The sequence below is a fragment of the Semicossyphus pulcher genome, unplaced genomic scaffold (genome assembly GCF_022749685.1).
Source record: "Semicossyphus pulcher isolate SPU_LCO1_2020_fin unplaced genomic scaffold, fSemPul1.0.p SCAF_1, whole genome shotgun sequence".
Classification (NCBI taxonomy): domain Eukaryota; kingdom Metazoa; phylum Chordata; class Actinopteri; order Labriformes; family Labridae; genus Semicossyphus; species Semicossyphus pulcher.
Window position 1 is genome coordinate 33,946,110 of NW_027211603.1, and position 19,260 is coordinate 33,965,369.

General features: G+C 42.3%; 1 protein-coding gene across 2 annotated transcripts; it reads left to right on the top strand.

Moving 5' to 3' along the window:
* Positions 1 to 880: 880 nt before the first annotated feature.
* Positions 881 to 18,684, top strand: bnc1 (basonuclin zinc finger protein 1). Of its 2 annotated transcripts, XM_069663392.1 has the most exons (5): positions 881 to 1,294; positions 9,543 to 9,645; positions 11,704 to 11,939; positions 13,660 to 15,725; positions 16,307 to 18,684. In XM_069663392.1, exons 1-5 carry the CDS (start codon positions 1,280 to 1,282, stop codon positions 17,118 to 17,120), a joined length of 3,234 nt encoding a protein of 1,077 aa, XP_069519493.1. In that variant the 5' UTR covers positions 881 to 1,279; the 3' UTR covers positions 17,121 to 18,684. The 2 variants fall into 2 exon arrangements, with proteins under 2 accessions (XP_069519493.1, XP_069519500.1); XM_069663399.1 differs by lacking the exons at positions 881 to 1,294; positions 9,543 to 9,645 and adding an exon at positions 10,030 to 10,049.
* The last annotated feature ends 576 nt before the right edge of the window (positions 18,685 to 19,260 follow it).

Here is a 19,260-nt window from a genome sequence, read left to right on the forward strand (position 1 = left end):
TCATTCCTTTTTTTGATACCTTACTTGAATACAACATTATTTCCCTGCAAAATCATGTGGAAGCTGAAGTTCTCAATTTCTGTGAGTTAAATAAAAACTTTCCCTTTTAATTAAGTCTGGGAAATCTAATAAAAGAACTACAATAACAATTCAGATCCCAAACATTTAATGCCAGCTTTTCATACTTTGCTTTTCAAAGTTCTCAATTCTCAGTCAGGTCCTACAGAGCGTTGAGGTTTGACACCTGACCCTGGAGACACATATTCCTAAAGATAACACTGATTCAGTTTTTGTCATGTGTGAAGTCCCCCTCCTCCTGAGAAACACTCAACACAGACACTGACACATTCCTGACGGCACAAGGCATAACTTGTTATGGAGGCTGTTCACAGGGCTGTGTTAAGGTGAATCCAGACACACACACTGGGTTGTGTGCAGCGAGAGGGGCAGCGTTGATTTAGGGCATTACTCAGACAGAGAGGGGGGGGGGGGGGGGGGGGGCAGAGGGAGAGTCTCCCCTGACTGCATTAGGAGAGCCTCCAGCCTTTGTGATTCCTTTTGATCAAATCTCTGTGAAAGATGAGTGTCATGCCCTCTTCCAGCCAGCTGTGAGGGGACTGCCCTGTGACTCTGAGGGGGTAGACGTGTGTGTGTGTGTGTGTGTGTGTGTGTGTGTGTGTCTGCGCACGTGAAAGCACACGCACACCTCTATCTGTGTGCATGTGTGTGTGTGTGCTGTGTTTGCAGGCTCGGGAGGGAGCAGGCAGCTCCTGAGGTGAGAATGCCGAGTGGGAGGATCTCATTCCAATCCCCCGTGCCCAGTTTCAACACACACACACACACACACACACACACACACACACACTCAGTGACACACACACTGAACATCTTGAGTAGTTTAGAGCGAGTCCACGGCAACATTAGAGGAGAGAAAGCAGAGGAGGTGTGTGTGTGTGCATCTGTGCAGTGAGAGTAAAAGCACAGTGACTACTTCTACTCTTTTTGTGGAGTGAGTGTTGGTGGCTCAGTGTGTGTGTGTGTGTGTGTGTGTGCGTGTGTGTGTGTGTGTGTGTGTGAGAGAGAGAGAGAGAGAAAGAGAGAGAGAAGACACAGAGGCAGACTACATGTGTGTCTCTGTTGTTGAAGCAGAGGAGATGCTGCTGGGTGTGATGGCTCTTTTGCTCTAGTACTTGTGCGAACAGGAGACTTGAAGCCGGTTGTTTTGTGGGACTCTCGGGGAATGGCAAACTCCACCGTATCCTTGGAAACATCCGACTAGATGACAATGGCTGAGGTAAGAGAGACGCTTTTCACTGTGATCCTCCGTCTGCGCCGGCTCCGCTCACACACACCGCCTGCACACACAATCAGGACGTGTTTAACAAAGACAAACTAGACGGAGTGTACGTAGATCTGAGTGACAGACGGGACGAGTGCAGACCTCTGTTTCAGACGCACAGATCAGAACATTTGCCAGGACAACACAATAGTTGAAACATGCCGACATGGACTTACTTTGCTGTGTTTTCAGATTGCTCTTTGACTCCCTTTGACTCTGTAGGATTTCTTGTGAAAAGTTGTCACAGTGATCTGAAGTGTGTTTCATACTCGCACCTAAATTAAGTTACCCATCTTGAGTTCAGTACTGTACAAAAGCTAGAACTTTTTCTTGATAGCTTACTTTTTGAAAGTCTGAATTTTTTCACAACTGCATTTTTGTGACAAAGAAGTCAAGTTGCAACATTTCAGTGTTTTTTCAACACGAGCAGCTGTGCCGGAAAAGTTCAAACCATTTGATGAAAGAATATATGATTTAAAGTCAGCTTGGAAATCAACAGTTTTCTGAAACAATCAGATGTTTCTGTGACTCTGACTCGTTCTCAAACACATCATAAGTGTCTGATGGAGAAGTCAGAGTCAGTGTGGATTGTCCTTACATGCCTTCCAAGATCCAGATATCTCCCACTAAACAATAACAGTGAGCACCAACAAACCACATTTTATTCTCTTATTCTCCTCAACTCTTAAATTAAATTCCACATTTGTATTCTTCTGTTGTAATTTAATCTAATCGATTTTACATATTTTGTATTCTTCAGCTTTAATTGTACTGTACTCTGTTAAGTCTAGCTCTATCCTGAACATGACTTCCATCTTTGTCCAGACAATAGAGACAATAAGCTCCTGTGAGAAATAAATGTCCTTCAAACTGTTACCTTACCTGGACCTGATCTCCATCCAGCCACCGCTCCGCCTGCCTGTCTGCAGTTTGCAGGGCCTCCTGTAGCCCCCCGTAGCCCACTGTAGCTCCTCGTAGCCTCCTGTAGCCCCCCATACCCTCCTGCATGAGGCTGCTGGCCGCTTGGAATGTAATTTAAGAGCAGCCTAATGTTTTGTTGCAGCCATATTATAACAATTAGCCGAGCTGTCTATGTGGTGGTGGTGTCGGTAGCGGCTCCCTCCAAGCCTGTGTTTTCACTTTGTGTGTGTGTGTGTGTGTGTGTGTGTGTGTGTGTGTGTGTGTGTGTGTGTGTGTGTGTGTGTGTGTGTGTGTGTGTGTGTGTGTGTGTGTGTGTGTGTGTGTGTAAACAGTGCTAAACAGTTGTGGTTTATTGCCTGTTAGATTACAGCATCTCAAAGCGAGCAGTGTGATGTGATGAAAATAGATTAAATGAATGAAACAAATTCCATGTAAATCCGATTCTGTCTGAACATCCAGGCTGAAATAAAAACATTTGAACATTTTCATGATGAAAGAGTCAAGAGTGATATTTCATTTATAACTCACTTCTAACATTATTTTGGCAATGTAAATACAAGAGACATTTTTTGTCAATTATAACTATTTTGAGACTTTGACAAAAAACATAATCTTTATTAATCAAGATGTTTCATCTCATGGATAACTCTGGTTATATGTTATTATATCAGTTATTAACATTCTTAATATCAAACAAGTTACACTAATGATTCAAATTAAATCAGAGCAGAGGGAATTCAGTTCCATGTTTTCATGTTTTCTGTAAATAAAATCATTGAATTAGAACAAACTCTGTCCTAATATAGTCCCTCTAACACGTTTCATTTTACATTTCCTGCTGAGTGACAGGGCCGCTTCTCCAGCATCCATGACTTGATTTAGATCTGTTTTCGAGTGTGATTGTATGTTTCTGTGTGTCTGTGTGTGTGTGTGTGTGTGTGTGTGTGTGTGTCTGTGTGCGTGTGTGTGTGTGTGTGAGGGAGACATAAATGTGAGTCAATTGGCCCTCTGTCCCTTTTCCTTTAACACTTATGTCCTACCTCTTTATTCCTACTGCTATACGACTCTCTCCATCTTTTGTTTCCCCTTCTACCTCCATCTCTACCTCTCTTTCTGTGGGTCTCTCTGTTCTTCTGTAGTGCTGCAGGGCCCGGGGGCACAACACACACACTTACACACACACACACACACACACACACACACACACACACACACACACATGCGTAAACAAAAAGGACAAATAGGGCCCCTGCTCATCTTTACACCAAGCTTTGTGCATGTTTTGGCCTCTGTGTGTGTTTCTGTGTGTGCGTGTGTGAGTGGCGATGACTACAGCCTGCCAATCTCGTCAGCATCATTAGGTCCATGATGGTCCTTACATGAGAGGATAGGGGGGTGTGGGGTGTCTGCTCCAGTCTTTTACCCCCTTCAGCGACTCCTCAAGCAGTGATCCGCCCCTCCTGGCCCCAACCTACCCCCTTAACACCCCTAAAACCACACACACACACACAGCAGCAGCAACCCCTTGCATGCGCTCTGCGCTGCCACCAAAAGGCTTGTGAGGATTTGTCAGCCAGATGTGACAAGATTGTCAAGAGGCAGGCGTGGAGAGAGGGAGATCTGATATTAATCAGAGCGTAGCTGGGAGCCAAACTCTCTCAGACTCAGTGTACTAACATGTTCCCCTCATTTACTCCTTCTCCGAGCCAAACACTCCCTCCGAGTTCCTAACGGGGAGCCACAAACACCAGGAAGCCAACCAAACTTTGGCTCACCTCCCTCCCTCCCTCCCTCCCAGACAGGCTCATTGTCTTTAAGCTTTTTTTTTCTTTAAAGAAGCCACCAGTTTCTCATGGATATCCAGGTAAAGACTTACTACCTTTTTGTCTGCTGTAGTGTGGAAACATGTAGTGTTTTTGTGTGTGTGCGCGCTTGCTTGTGATTGACTGCTGGATGAGTATGAAATAATGAGTTTTTCACGCTGTCTTTGGGCTGTATGGACTCTTAATAGGCTCAAACACAGCCTGTCAGTACTTGCACTCGCCCAGGCTTTTCCTCAGTTTGTCTTCTGCTTTTCAGCTCCAATGCCGTGTTAGAGGAATGCTCCTGCTTTAAAGCTTTTTTTTTTCTATTTTATAATTGAAGTGTATTTTAATAGCGATATCTGACACAGGGTTAACTTTAAAAGAAGCTGTTAAATAGCGTATGGATGGAATTGCAGCTGAGGGTTTGTTTGAAAAAAGTTATTATTTTATTAGATTTCATGTCATCTTTTTAGACAAACTCACAAATATCTCTCGCCGTGTGTTAAAGTGTTTCCTCTTTCTCAGTGCACGATGAGGCAGGATCGTGTTGCCTGCTGAGCAGCTCATGTATCGTAACCTCACTTTAACTAACACTTGTCATCAATTAACATTTTACTGCCTTGCTGTCTTATACAAAACTCAGTGCGGGCGTGATTTATTCATGAGACTATATTCTTGCTGCTACCGCACACGCGCACACACGCACGCACAAACACACAGCGAGTGATGGGCAGTGGGGCCAGGTGAAGTGAGCTATAAGTTTTGGTGCTGAGCTGGTTTTATGGTGGAAGTGGTTTTTATTAACAGGATGCCTGAGTGGTACCAGCAACACCGTCCTCCCACTACATTCTTGTGCTTTTTATGTGTTCTGGCTGGATAAGGCATTTCATTCCTCTTTGTGTGTGTGTGTGTGTGTGTGTGTGTGTGTGCTTGCGTGCATGCGTGTGTGTCTAAATGCGCTTCATGTTGTGCCTGTTAGTCAATTTTTTCGCGGAATTTGGCCTTTTAAATATATTATGTATTGAACAAACACTGTATTAGACATTAGACAGGTTGTTCAGTGGTTGTTTTTCTTATTAACAAAATGTCTGTTTGACTCTGATTTTCATTTAATGTAATTTTATTTACATAGTTTTATGTGTATATAATCAGAAACATTTTATGTTTTATTATTATTTATTTTTTGTTTTATCATGATTTTTGTGATGAATTAATCTGCAGTGTTTTAATAGTAAATCAATATCTAGTTGTGTCATTAAAAAAAGACATGTTGGGGGGCTCCGGCTCAGTTATTTAAATAACCTTTGAACTATAAAAGAGCAAAAAGCAGAAAATTTACTTTTTTATTATTTTAGTTTTTTATTGTTGTTGTTTTTTGTTGCTTTCTTTTTTAATGAATGACTCCAGTAATTACCTGGGTTTTTAAATTGTAACTTAATACTTTATTCACAGGTAATAAATCATGTATAATAATTTAATGATCAAATATCAAACATTAACAGGAACTACTTTGGGTTGCCAGGTTTGGTGGGAGACAAACGACTACAGCCAAAATGATTTTGTGCATCCTGGAAATCCAAATGTTTTAATTTTAATTGACATATAAAGCATCTCTAACTGCTGTATTTAATGATCAAATCCATAAGTAAAACGTATTTACCCTTTACAATGGGTATCTATAAGGAAGTATGACAATACGTTTGTGAAAGTGACATTCCTGAAGCCTCTTAATCTTGCAGCGACGTGACCATTAATAATGGTTTGCAGATATGCGATTAAGAAAAATAATCCTAATACTGATATCAGTCATAATGAAAATCAATCAATCAATCAATCAAATTGTCGCGCAGCTCCAGCCTGTGGGTGCTTTGCAGAGAGTTACCGTTAACAAGAAAATATGTTTGATTTGAAACTTGAAAGACTTAAAACTGTGCCAGGAAATCCAGTGATCATCTCTATTTTCCCATCAGGAAATCACTCTCTGTATTTTCCCTGTGCCATAATTGTCTGGTTAACTGATTAATGTCTGATAGTAAAACCTGATCCGCTCTGGATTGGCCGTCAGTCTCCCTCTTCCTCAGAGCTGCTGATAGCGCTGATGTTATTCAGTGTTTGGCACCAGCATTGCTTGTTTCCCCATTGAGTGTCAGTTAGGGCCTGGCTGCTGCTAATTGATTACTTTTCCACTACATTAGGCCAACAAGTCCCCGTCCATCCCCGAACTGTCTCTGTCCAAGCAGCTGTTCACTTCTGCTCCGTCTCTAAAGCACCGTGGCCATTCCCGACATATGGCAGGATTTTATTTTAAGAGCCAGAAAGGACTATTTTATTTAATTTCTTTTGTGTGTGTGTGCGCGTGTGTGTGCGTGCGTGTGTGTGCGTGTGCGTGTGTGTGAGTGTGTGTGCGTGCGTGTGCGTGTGCGTGCATGCGCGTGTGTGTGTGGGTGTGTGTGCGTGTGTGTGTGTGTGTCAGGGATGTTCTGTTCCCAGCGGTGGGATGAAGGTGGAAGCACAGAAAATGTTTCCTCATTTTGGTTTCAAAATTAAAAAATCATTTTGGCCATTTCAGCTTCAGCTAAGATAGGATAAAGAGAGAGAAGGAATATGATGTGATCATAAAATGGCTGTATGTGTTTTAACTTAGCGTAGAAAGGTATTTTAAACACACAAGCGTGCACGTCAGAGTGTCAAAAACTCTGGATCGGGTCGGCATGGTTTCCAGACACACTTTTTTTGTTGTCACTGCCTTCTCTTCTCTTCTCTTCTCTTCACCTCACTCTTTTCTATTTTCTTGACCTCACCTTCTCCTTCTTTAACCTCCCTTCATGGCCTCCATCTATCCATCCTACACAGCCTGACCTGCATGTACAGTCCCTCATCCGAGATGCCCTTAACTGCAACAAATAGAGAGTGAGGGACTGACGACTGGTGGCAGAATCGAGATACACAAGAAGACTGAATATGGTTTCACACTAAAGAAAAAAATACTAAAGGTTTGCAAATGGAGTGCCGCCAGTGCCATAAAAACTCGTACACATAGAGAAAGTATAGAGATAAAGAGATTCAGAAGGACCAAGGCTGTATCGGTTCATAATATCAAGATAAGAAACTGTCACTTACAAGATGTATTTATATTCTATGACATCTTTTAATAGTATTTAATTCCTCCTCACTATTCAAAATCCTCTTTTAAAACAGAAATCCACTCACCAGCTTTTTCGAGGGCTTTCAATTGTATATATAACCAGCAGTGCTCAGTTATCACAGTTAGTTTGGTTACCAACACATGACAAACAAACCTGGTGAAAACTCTGAGATGAGGTTAAAAGCTCAGGAAAGAGCTACTAATTGGAATTAAGATGTTTTTCTCAGATCCATTTCCAAGGTGGAGAGAGAGCGCTCACAGAACACTGAGTTTATAGAAATGTTGATACGCTCATCTGGTTGCCTTTGTTGTTTGTGTGCGCTCACCGGAATTAGCATTTACACAAGCTGAACTAGCTCTCCTGTAATGTCTCGTTTCGTTTGATTTATTATTATTATTGTAAAAAATGTAATCACGCAGACTTAGAAACACAAATGAAGAACACTTTAAAGGCACAGCTTTGCATGCTTTACTTAGAGGGGGGGCTGGTCACGAAGAGCCACAGTTTTGTTGGCCCGCCCAGTGCTGCCATATCTCCCCTCCTCTTCTTCTCAGGAACTCATAAAATGAATCACTTATTAAGATAAACGACCTGAAGCACACTGTGTTGGAATGTGTGTGTGTGTGTGTGTGTGTGTGTGTGTGTGTGTCTGTGTGTGTGTGTGTGTGTGTGTGTGTGTTACAGGCTGGTGAGCGAGCGGGGGCACCTGATTGAGATGTATATTAGGAGGAGCTGCAGCAGGAGGTGTGTGTGGGATGGGATTAGCCTAATTGGGCCGTGTTGGTTCTTGGTGCTCTGTAATGATGGGATTATGTCTCTGAGGGATGAGCAAAGGGGTTTATACACCTCACCACTGTCCATAGGAGACCGAGCTGGCTGGCTGGGCGCAGAAGAAAGCTTTACAGAGAGGGTGGAAGAGGGAAAAACTAAGCAAACGGATGTCACGGGACTGAGGGCCAGAGCTACCTCGCTGTGTTCAAGGCCAGGTAGCGGCCACCACCTTCATCTTGGGTTGCTTTATCCGTCCCAATAATGAGAGGTAATTGTAAGTTGAAATAATGTGATCCTAGATTTCAAGGACAAGCCTAGCCGCTAGCACAGACCCTAACTGAGGAGAAGGCAGCCCCCCTTCCATCCACCCACCTATACGCTCTTTCTCCTTCTCGTCTTGTGAAGAGGCAGCGAGCTCCAGTGAGGCGCTAAGCATGCGGCTCATGTATACTAAAACCCCACTGATCATGCATTATAGATGCAGAGGGAGAGAGGTGGCGTAGTGCAGCCACTCCGAGGTTTTCAGCGTGTAGCACTAACAACACCGGCTTTGATCATAAATCTGATGATGCTCTTCCCTCTGTTCCTGGTGTGTAAATGATTTTTTTTTTTGTCCAAGGCGGAGAGAGAGGTTAACGGAGTCATTTTCAGTGTATCAGTGCGCTGGAGTCTTCTCAGCAGGGTCGCAGCCAAGTCAGCATCTACCCGGAGAACTGGACTCATTACTGCCATTCACTCCTCACTTTGAGACTGTGTGTCGGCCCCTCAATCTCCTTTCTGCACATTTGACCTGTAAAGATAATAGCAGATGAACTAATGGACAGAGTCCTCTGACCTGTGTGTGTGTGTGTGTGTGTGTGTGTGTGTGTGTGTGCCTTTTGGCATTGATTGATTGAGATGGTTTTGGTGGTCCAGGTGTGTCTAAGACCTTTAGTTACTGTAAAGAGGACCTGCCCTGCAGCACTGCTGTCACACACACACACACACACACACACACACACACACACAGCTGTGCTAACGCTACTCTCTCAGGGCAAACCAGGCAATGAGTGATCACGGAAGGAAAGCAAAATTACTTAAGGCAATCGGGCTGTTTCTTTCAGTTTCCGTAGGCAACTTGTACCTTTTTCATGTAGCTGTGTTAGATAGGAAGAGCTACACATTTTTCTCAGCTGCAGTCACAGAAGAGCAAAATGATAGTGCTTATTTTCTAATAGTGCTATTTTGTTGCCTTCTTGGATATACTTATAGTTATACAGAATATAAAAAAGCGAATTTTATTAACAATGTCAAATCTTTCATGTCAGGAAATTACAAATATTTTCTGTTCAAATACAACAATATTTGTACATGCCAGCTCAACTAGCGGCTTAGATTCTACTCAGGATTTCCATATTTAGAAAAATAAAAAATACAGGCACTGAAATAATTTTTGGAATGTCAAGAAACATAGGGGAAATGTAGGCAAGTAAGAACTGCACAGGGTAGCATTTCTAAATACATAGTATAGTGGTACTGTGTGGTAATAAACTGAATTTATTTTCACTTTTGTGTTAACAGGCTATTTGCTGCACTTTGGTGAACTGTAACTGTGACAGCTTCAAGCCTGGAAAGCTGAAGAGGAGGCAGTGTGAAAACTGCAAGCATGGCTGGGTAGCACACGGTAAGCGCTCACTGTTAATGCACATTCGACTATGAATAGCATGTGTGGACAGGGACAGCATTTTATCTATTTTTATTTTTTATACAAATACAAATTTATCACTTATATGATCTTGCCATGTAGAGAGTTTTGGTTTTCTTTGTCCAGGCTATGAAGTGTCTGTCTCTGAGATTTCTCCCTGCACCCCAGTACAATGAAGGTGAATGGAACTTAATTTGTGGTGCCACAGCACAGAGAGGTCTTTTGGAGCGTTCAGCAGCAATATACCTTTAGAAATGTCGTCCCCAACAGCTTCCCGAGATACTCTTCATCAGAAGAAAGATGAAATGGAAAGTGTTGACAGTGTGTTCTTTGGATTATCCGGAGTGACTGGGACGCTCTTCATCAGAATCTGATAATCTGAGGTCTGTCTGATGGTCAGCTCTGACAAACACACACAACATGATTGGCTGCTGTCTGGTTGATTTGCAGTATATCCATTTATCAGGAATTAAGTTTTGATTTACCGCACACCTTTTTGATAACATACACTGTAATGATTGATTAAATCGCAAGGTTAAAATCTCAATTTATTGGTGTTAAAAAACAACTGAATTTAAAATCTGTTTCGTTTTTTTTTAAGTCCAATGAATAAGATTCATAAGTTGGTTGTTGCTGCTGAATTTTGTGAATGCCACATTTACCTCCATTGTGATGTGGTGAAGAAAGAAACAGAGACAACTATAAAACACAATAAACCAAGTGCTTGTTAAGCCTTTAAATAAGAGTTGTTTTTATTATAATGTTTTATATTCAGCCTTTAAAGGTTGGGTATGTGATTCTGGAGAAAGACTGTTGATGCATGAGCTCAACATTCCAGAAAATACACCCCAGTGCACCTTCAAAAGCTTGGCCGGCAGAGGCAGAGCACTGCATGAATGCTACCTATTGCTGATCGGTCAAATTTGACACAATAATTGACAAACCTGGTTTACATTATAGGAGCACTCCTTCCATTTCAGTAGCTCTGTGTAGCATTTTAACCAGTATTCTATGACAGTGACAATAATTGTGGTGCTTACGGACTGAATCAGTCTGAACACATACCTAGCTCCTGTAAACAAAGAATACTATAATTTGGAATAACACTGAATCGCACTGAGGTAATCTTACTGCTGATGCAAAGCAGAGTTAAGACCAAATTCCCCTCACAACTGTTTGCTTAGTGTTGTGAAGAGGATTTTTCTTTCTGATTCTTCACTGAGATTGGAAAGTGGGTGGTACAGATTGGCATTTAGATTTTTAAAAGCAGCATTACATTATCACCTAAATACTTTTTCCAAATGTATCTGCTGATAATGAAAGTCTCTAGAGTACACCTCTAGAAAAAAGAACTTATATACTATCAATATTACGCAAAGCTGTTAAATCATGCATATACTCTATAAGCTATATTATGCATTGATACAGACTGTGCCTATCCAGAATGGCATGTGCACAATTCTACAACCAAGGCAGAGTAACACTGATCGAGTGGGGCAATGCATGTACACACATGCATGTATTCTCTTATTATTATAATACTCTTATTATTTATAAATAATGCTCATACAGTTTTCCAATATTATATATATATATATATATATATAAATCAAAATTTTCTACAAGACAACCATTAAATATAAATGTTTTTTTTCCATATATTAAGATACGATTTCAGGCAGCACTATATAATACCAGTAATGACACTGAAGTTGGATTAAAAACATTTACACACAAAAGGAAATGAAAAAGAAAATCAGAAAGGGTTACTTTTTTGTTTTAAAAAAAAAAAAAATTGTAAATGCATAAAAAAACATTTTTTAAAAATCCAATTTTCTCTCATGTAATGAAGAACAGTTACAGAGAACCCATTGTGTAAAGCTGAGTGGAATTAGACGGGCAAAGGCAACACAATCTGACTCTGTTTTGCTACAATACATTTTGTGTCTCTGTGTTCTGTCCTTTCTTTATGTCAGTCCAGGGACCAGTGTAGTTTCATAAAGACTAATCCAGTGAAATCTGCTATATGTACTCTAGCCCTGAGTAAGCTGAAGGTGCACCACATGTACCAGAGCAGCCAGGTGGAGATTGTGCACTCCAACGTGGTGTTCGATATCTGCAGCCTGATGCTGTATGGAACTCAAGCCATTCCCATCCGCCTCAAGATTCTCCTGGACCGCCTTTTCTCTGTCCTGAAGCAGGAGGAGGTTATCCAGATTCTTAACGCACTCGACTGGACTCTGCAAGACTACATACGAGGATACGTGCTCCAGGTGACTTTGTTTTTAGGATTATACAAAGACCAGTGTGGGTTTCTGAAAACGAGTAAAAAGGCAATTTTATGTCTGGTCTGTGTGATACAGACAGGAAACAGGTTTAACCTGTACATCTCTGCCAAAAGTTTAAAAAAAAATACACCCACACATACTTTTAATGCTATGTGCTTGAAATATATTTACAAGTACAACCACACACTGTGACTCTGTGCTTTTATAATGACTTTGTCAGGTTATTGACCATTGTGCCTTGAATCAAAACCTAAACAAGTGCTGTATCTGCCACCGGCACTACAGCCACAGATGCTGCAAAAAACTTGTGTGAGCCATGGAGTTCTGTTCATTAAGAAATAGTTCCAACTAAATCCTATTTTCAAATTTTTCTTACCACCCCCAGTCTTTATGCTGTGATAGCTTAACGCACCCCTAGCTGTACTTAACACACAGACCTACAGTATATTGATTAACTTCTCTTCTTAATCTTGGAAGCAAAACCAACTTTATGCTCAAATGATAAAGTATATCATTAAATCAAATCATTACTACGTAGTATTTCATGTTATTCTTTTCAGAAGTAATGCCTTAAAGTCAGCCTGGAGGCTAGGAGAGCATATGAAGGGAGATAAAGAAGGAATTTCTGAGGAAAATAAAGGAGGAGGGGAGGACTAAAAGGGTCAGGAAAGCATTGCTGAAAACAGGCCAGAGTCGGGTTGTGATGTATCAACAAATTCCATGATGTGTCTTGGTATCTTGCTGATGTGGTTGCTTTGGTCGGGGAGGTCTCCAATCTGTGCCCGGTAGATTTGTAAAAAATAGCTTCAGATCTCCCGTCAAGCTAGAGCCAGCCAGCTGAGGCTTGGGCTACAGGCACTATGTCAGCACAAGCTCTCTCTTCGATTAGTTCATCATCAAGTATTCAAGTTGGGCTGCGTTTAATTCATGTTAGCTCATCTAATGGCAAACTTAGAGTCAGAATCCTCGACAGGCGCCCAATGAATGCTCTGTGATGAAATATTAATCACGGTTACGGCATGAACCCACTCCCTGCTTTCAAAGAGGCCCAAACTCACATGTGATTACTGCTGGGCTAAGGGAGAGAGGACTTGCTTGATCAATGTGAGCTGCCTTCTCATCACCCCACCCTTAATGTGTGTCTATATTTAAATATGTGTGCGTGTGGTACGTTTGTGCACATATTTATTTTTACATGTCTCTGGAAGAGTGTGTAGTTCATGTCTGCTAGTATGCTTGTATGCCTATTCCCACCATGACGTGTGTGTGTGAGAGTGTGTGTGTGTGTGTGTGTGTGTGTGTGTGTGTGTGTGTGTGTGTGTGTGTGTGTGTGTGTGTGTGTGTGTGTGTTCTCTGCTGGCTTTTGCTGTTCCACATGATTTAAATGAAGAGAAATGACCTGCAAGAAGAAACGCTTTTTCTGTGTAATGAGGGTTCTCAGGGTTCTGTGCTGCCCACTCATATTAACACTCCACCTGATTCCTTTATTTAGCTGCCCTGCCAGTCTGTTTTATAGGGCGTGTCATCTAATCCGCTCTTTGAATATGTATGTGCAACCCAACAGACACTTATAATGCTAATGAGGAAATTGCTTTCTTTCCTTTTTTCTTTTTGACTTTCCCTCTCCTTCTCAATGTGATGCCCTCTGCCCTATCCTGGCCCGTGTTTCTTTTCCCTTTCTTTTCTCTTTCTGACCTGTCTGTAGGATGTAGCAGGAAAGGTGCTGGACCGGTGGGCTATCATGACTTTTGAGGAAGAGATTGCCACGCTACAGCAGTTCCTACGTTTTGGGGAGACCAAGTCCATTGTAGAGCTGATGGCTCTGCAGGACAAGGAGGGCCAGGCAGTACTGGTTCCCAGCACCCGCACCAACTCAGATATTCGCACTTTTATAGAGCGCAACACCCCACGCACTGCTGCCAACCTCTCTGTATCAAAAGTCGACAAACTGAGCAGCAACAGCATGCACCACTTTGAGAACTTTATTAACAGCATGGCATTCATGCTGCCATTCCAACTGTTAGGTTCTGTTCCAGCACCATATCTGGGTTCACCAACGGGGGGACTGCAGCACCAGCAACACCAGCAGCCATGCCGTGGATCAATGGAGCAACAGAGTCAGAGACGAGAAAATCAAGGACGAGACCATCTAGGGAGGGAAAACACCCTTTCTCTTTCACACCCTCCCGAAAGCAGCCTGCTAGGTTCAAGCTCTGTCTCATTTACTGCTGATTTAGACCGAAGTGAAGACAAGCCCATGGACAGTCTCTCCACTACCACAAAGATCGAGGCGGAGGACTTCTCCACCAGCGACAACTACTCTGATGGGCCCTCCACTCCGTGCACTCCCTCCATGAGCTCTGATGTAACACAGATGTCACCAGAGGGGAAGATGCGTTCCCTGGACAGGAATGGGAGCGGCGGTGGTGCAGGAGGTGGTGGGGGAGGTGGCTCTCTAAAGAAGGGTCGTGTGTTTTGTAACGCCTGTGAGAAGACATTCTATGACAAGGGCACACTGAAAATCCACTACAATGCAGTGCACCTGAAGATTAAGCACAAGTGTACTATCGAGGGCTGCAACATGGTGTTCAGTTCGCTGCGTAGTCGCAATCGCCATAGTGCTAATCCGAACCCCCGGCTACACATGCCCATGAACAGAAACAACAGGGACAAAGATCTGCGATGCAGTTTGTCTGCTGATGAGAGCTCGCAAGGAGAAAAAAGGTCTGAATATGGAACCCAGATCCCTGTCTGCCCTGCAGAAAGCCATAAGTCAGTGCCCAGCTACATGGTGAGCCATGTGGACACTGGCTCTAAACTCCATAGCAGTTCATTCCCCAGCATGGGCCAGAGTGGCATTCTCTTCCCCAACTTAAAAACAGTACAGCCAGTCCTGCCTTTCTACCGAAGCCTGGTAACCCCGGCAGAGCTTGCTAACACACCAGGAACACTACCCTCCCTTCCTCTGTTGTCCTCCTCTGTACCTGTCAAACCCATCACAGCCCCTGAGCCATACATGACAGACCCTATACCAAAGAAAAAATCTCGTAAGTCAAGCATGCCAATAAAGATAGAGAAAGAGGCAATGGAGCGAGATGAGCAAATGGATAAGGACAACAGCTCTGAGGATGAGTCTCCTTTACAGGGACGTGATAAGGAAGAGTGTGATGGCAGCAGAGGAGATGGGCATATGTGCATAAGACAAGCTGGAGAGGAGAGAGACACAAGAGGGTCTTTCAATGGTGAGGGAAAGGGGAGGGAGGGCTCCAAGCATTTGTTGGACCAAACTCTGGAAAGAGAAATGACGGACAGGGAGGACAAAGATGATGGGCCAAAGCATGGTGAAACAGAGGTTATCTCCTGTGCATCTTCCCCATTGGAGAATAGACTGGTGGAGAATCACTGTGACAACAACTTACTCTGTCAGGAACTCAATCGCTACGAAGAAAAGGAGGACAAGGAGCACACAAACTCAATTTCAGAGCTAAGATGGGATGAGGGTGAGCACAGGGTGACAAATGGTGGTGCCTCCCAGCTCATAGACCGTGAAAAGGATGGTTCTGACGACTGTGTAGGTGACTATGGTGGCTCAGGTTTGTCTCACCTTGACCCTGATGCTGACCTGCCACATCACTGTGAGATCTGCAGTAAGACCTTTAAGAACCCCTACAGTGTCAAGATGCACTACCAAAATGTCCACCTGAAGGAGATGCACATGTGCACAGTGGGCGGATGCAATGCTGCCTTCCCTTCCCGCAGGAGCCGAGACAGGTGAGGGGCAGTCATGTTTTGTTACCGTTCCAGATCAGGTTGTCAGAATTGCTGACAGAAAACTGAACATTATATTATGTTTTCACAACCTTAAGGCAATGCTATTTAATTAATCAGTTGGCAGTTTCCTTATTGATCCATTTAAGAGACACCATGTATATTAATAATGCAGCATCAGATTATTGGTTTTCAACTGTACCAGAGTCGATGTTCAGGAAGTCTTCACAGAAGCATGAGCACAACTGCAGTCTTTCATCAGTTCTAGAGTATATTTGGCCCATTAACACATATTGCATATTCCTACTTACTTTGTTAAAGGGAAGCCAATATTAAGAGTCTTCATCAGACACTTTCTTTACATTTGCTCTGTAAACACTAAATGATGTGGAAAAAGGTGTAATGCAGTTGGCAGAGATGAAAAAAAGCTTGCTAAAACATCTTTAGCATGCCTTTAAAAAGCATTTACGCATTTGGCAATAAAATGTATCTTCTTTTTGAAATTTAAGGTATATCTGACTAGAGACATTCACAATGTGGTGGTTTCACTGAATTTTAATGCTGATTTTATTTTTAATCTTCAGACACAGTGCAAATTTGAATCTGCACCAAAAGCTGCTGACCAAAGACTCCTTCAGCCCAACAAACACACTTTACTTACCTTCATCCCAGTGTAGAGACAGAGACTCTGTTGGCCTGGACTACTGCCAAGACCAGCGGGACAGAGATCTGCCCCATCGAGACTCAACCAGCCAGACCTCTGTCATCTTCCGAGGCCACAACCGTATGGGCCTGGTCTTCCCTATGAGCAAAATGTCTACTGCACCATACAGCGCTGAGGCCTCGCCCTCACCTTTGGGTGAGATGGAGGGATTAGGAGGAGGAGAAGGTGGTGGAAGTGGGGAGGACGGGGCAGTCCTGGACCTGAGTACCTCCTCCTCCGCTCCACCACGTGGCAGCGGCAGTGCCCGATCTTCGTGGGACTCTGATGGGGTCGGTAGTGAGGAAGGTGAGGGCATTGAAGAGGATGAGGAGGCCCTCCCAATAGAGGACAGTGATGAAAGCTGCGACGGGATTGGGGTGGGGAGGCCAGGGGGCGAGGAGTTAGCAATCGGGGGAGAGAGGACCCTGGGCTCCATTGGGGGAGGGCAAGGTGGGCTTCAGGGAGGTGGTGGCGGATCTCCAATAACCTGCCATGTCTGTCAAAAGGTGTACAGCAACAAGGGCACATTCAGAGCCCATTACAAGACTGTTCATCTGCGTCTACTTCACAAGTGTAAAGTCCCTGGCTGTGATACATCCTTCTCCTCTGTGCGAAGCAGAAACAGGCACAGCCAGAACCCAAACCTTCACCGGAACCTGGCTGTTAGCTCAGGTGCTGCAATGGACCAGGAGTAGAGATTTAAACTGATAGGCTGACATGACTGATTTTCTTTGTTACAACAATCTTTTTGTTGCTGTTGTTGTTCTTTTGTTTCCTGGGCACCTAAAGGCTCACAAATTAGCACTTTTTAATGCATACTGTAGTCTATCCTGTTGCATTTTTTGGAAAAAAAGAAAGAAGAAAATAATCACAAAGTTTATCTGTTGTTGTCAAGAAACCTACTTTCGGAACAAATGGCTTTTTCTGAAGGTCAGAAATTGATAAAGCCACGCATCATTCTGCGTTATTCATTATTATATACAGAACAATCCAAACATACACCTGTCAGTAAATTCGTCTTCAGAATTGAGAAATGCAACCTTAATAAGTCTCAATCGTGTAATGCAGTTCTTATTTCTTTATATTGGTTTGCCTGACAGCCCAGTTTAGATAATAAAAAATACTTTGTGTGAACCAATTCTTTTCATGTTTTGTCCTAGTGAGAGTTGAGCCATGAAATTATACCATGTAAGTTTTCCCGCGTTTTTGTTGTCAGTGTCCACTTCTTCCCTGTGAGGCTGTGCATATTGTCTTGATCAAAAGTAGTAGTGACGTAACTCATTCACGTTTCATTTCAATCATTTGGACTTAGTGTTCAAAAAGAGTCTTTGTTGAAAAGCTATAGTGTTGTGAACTTGACCAATAAGTTATTGTAAAGTGTTTTATGATCTGTCTTCACTGTTATGGTTGTTGCAAACTGCTAATGTTAACCAAAGATTTTTCAGTCAACAGGTGTGTATAAAAACCCCTTCCTACTGTATGTGGGGTATGCAGTATTAAAAGGGCCCACCCAGTCTCATCTACTTTGTGATTAACAGCAGTATTCAGCCGTGGGCTCTGTTGTAAAAAATATCAAACTCACCCCAAAAGCAAACAAATAAACAAACGACTTTAGACTGACTGGGGTGAAAGACATATTTTTTGAATTTAGTGGTGTTTCTGTTTCTGCTCATGGGACTGAACTTGATTTAGGCATCGCTCCTGTATTGTTTGTGTGGTTGCTTGCAGTATCCTGACTGACGAGACAAACAGCTAAAAAATATGCTGCATCTGGAGGCTAGAAGCATGTACTGTGAATGAGTCAAACACTGAGAAAAATAATTTTAAAAATGCAGTTTTTAATATTTGCCCCACACATGAGCACATCTTGAAACAGAACTGGTATGAAACAAAATGTTTATTGAGCTGTATATTCTGTGAATAGTGTTATTTGTTATCTGAAAGAAACCAAAAAAATATACTGTACAAACAATCTCACCACTAACTGTGACATCCTTTTTGTCCAAAATGAATGAACAGAAACATTGTGTTGTACATTTCTGATTATTTCACCATGGTTTACTGTTTTCGGTTTTGCTCTGTATTCTGCATATTTTTTCAGTCTGTATTTAAATACAATGGGCCAGGTTCCACTTGTTTGTAGTTTGGATTTGTTTCAAAAAGGAGCAAAAACCGACATATGTTGAAAGGTGATTATGTTTCCTTTGATTTCATGTTACAATATTCATTCCTATTAAATAAAAAGCCATATGTTTGCAAGCCTCATTCCATTCAATTTTCTACCCATTAAAAAAGTAAGCACAGTCATTACTTATGCCATTGTGTATTACGTTTATACATTTAAATGTAGGAGTGTAGGAAATTCAATATAAGACAATGTAAGCAACACATCACATAATAACAAAATAATGTAGCGTAATAATGTAACGTTTATCAGAAAAACCAACAGAGTTCTGTTTGTACATCCAGCAATCACTATCCATTTTTAATATATTATTATATACATACATGTCTGTATGTATACATATATATAAATATATATATATATAATTTACAGACAGTATATCAAAGGACATACGTAAAGAGGAGGAGGATTTACAAGTATGGTTGTTGCTGACTGGGGTGACCACTGTACCACTGCACAGCAGTATGATCTGATCCAGGCACACTCCCTCGAGGCCTTGTAATACTCAGTGTAAGGTGGAGCAACACTGATAAGCCTCTAACAGACACAAAGCAAGAGGCTGCTGGAAGGATAACAAGCATGGTTCACAGCAGAAGATCCCTCTAAAACAAGTTATTCAAAAGTGAAATGTTATTTATTTGAAATTTTTA

Excerpts from the sequence above, each read along its gene's own strand:
- bnc1 (XM_069663392.1), top strand. Across the intron at positions 9,646-11,703 it reads GCATGGCTGGGTAGCACACG|CCCTGAGTAAGCTGAAGGTG; the intron begins GTAAGCGCTCAC and ends TATGTACTCTAG. Across the intron at positions 11,940-13,659 it reads TACGAGGATACGTGCTCCAG|GATGTAGCAGGAAAGGTGCT; the intron begins GTGACTTTGTTT and ends ACCTGTCTGTAG.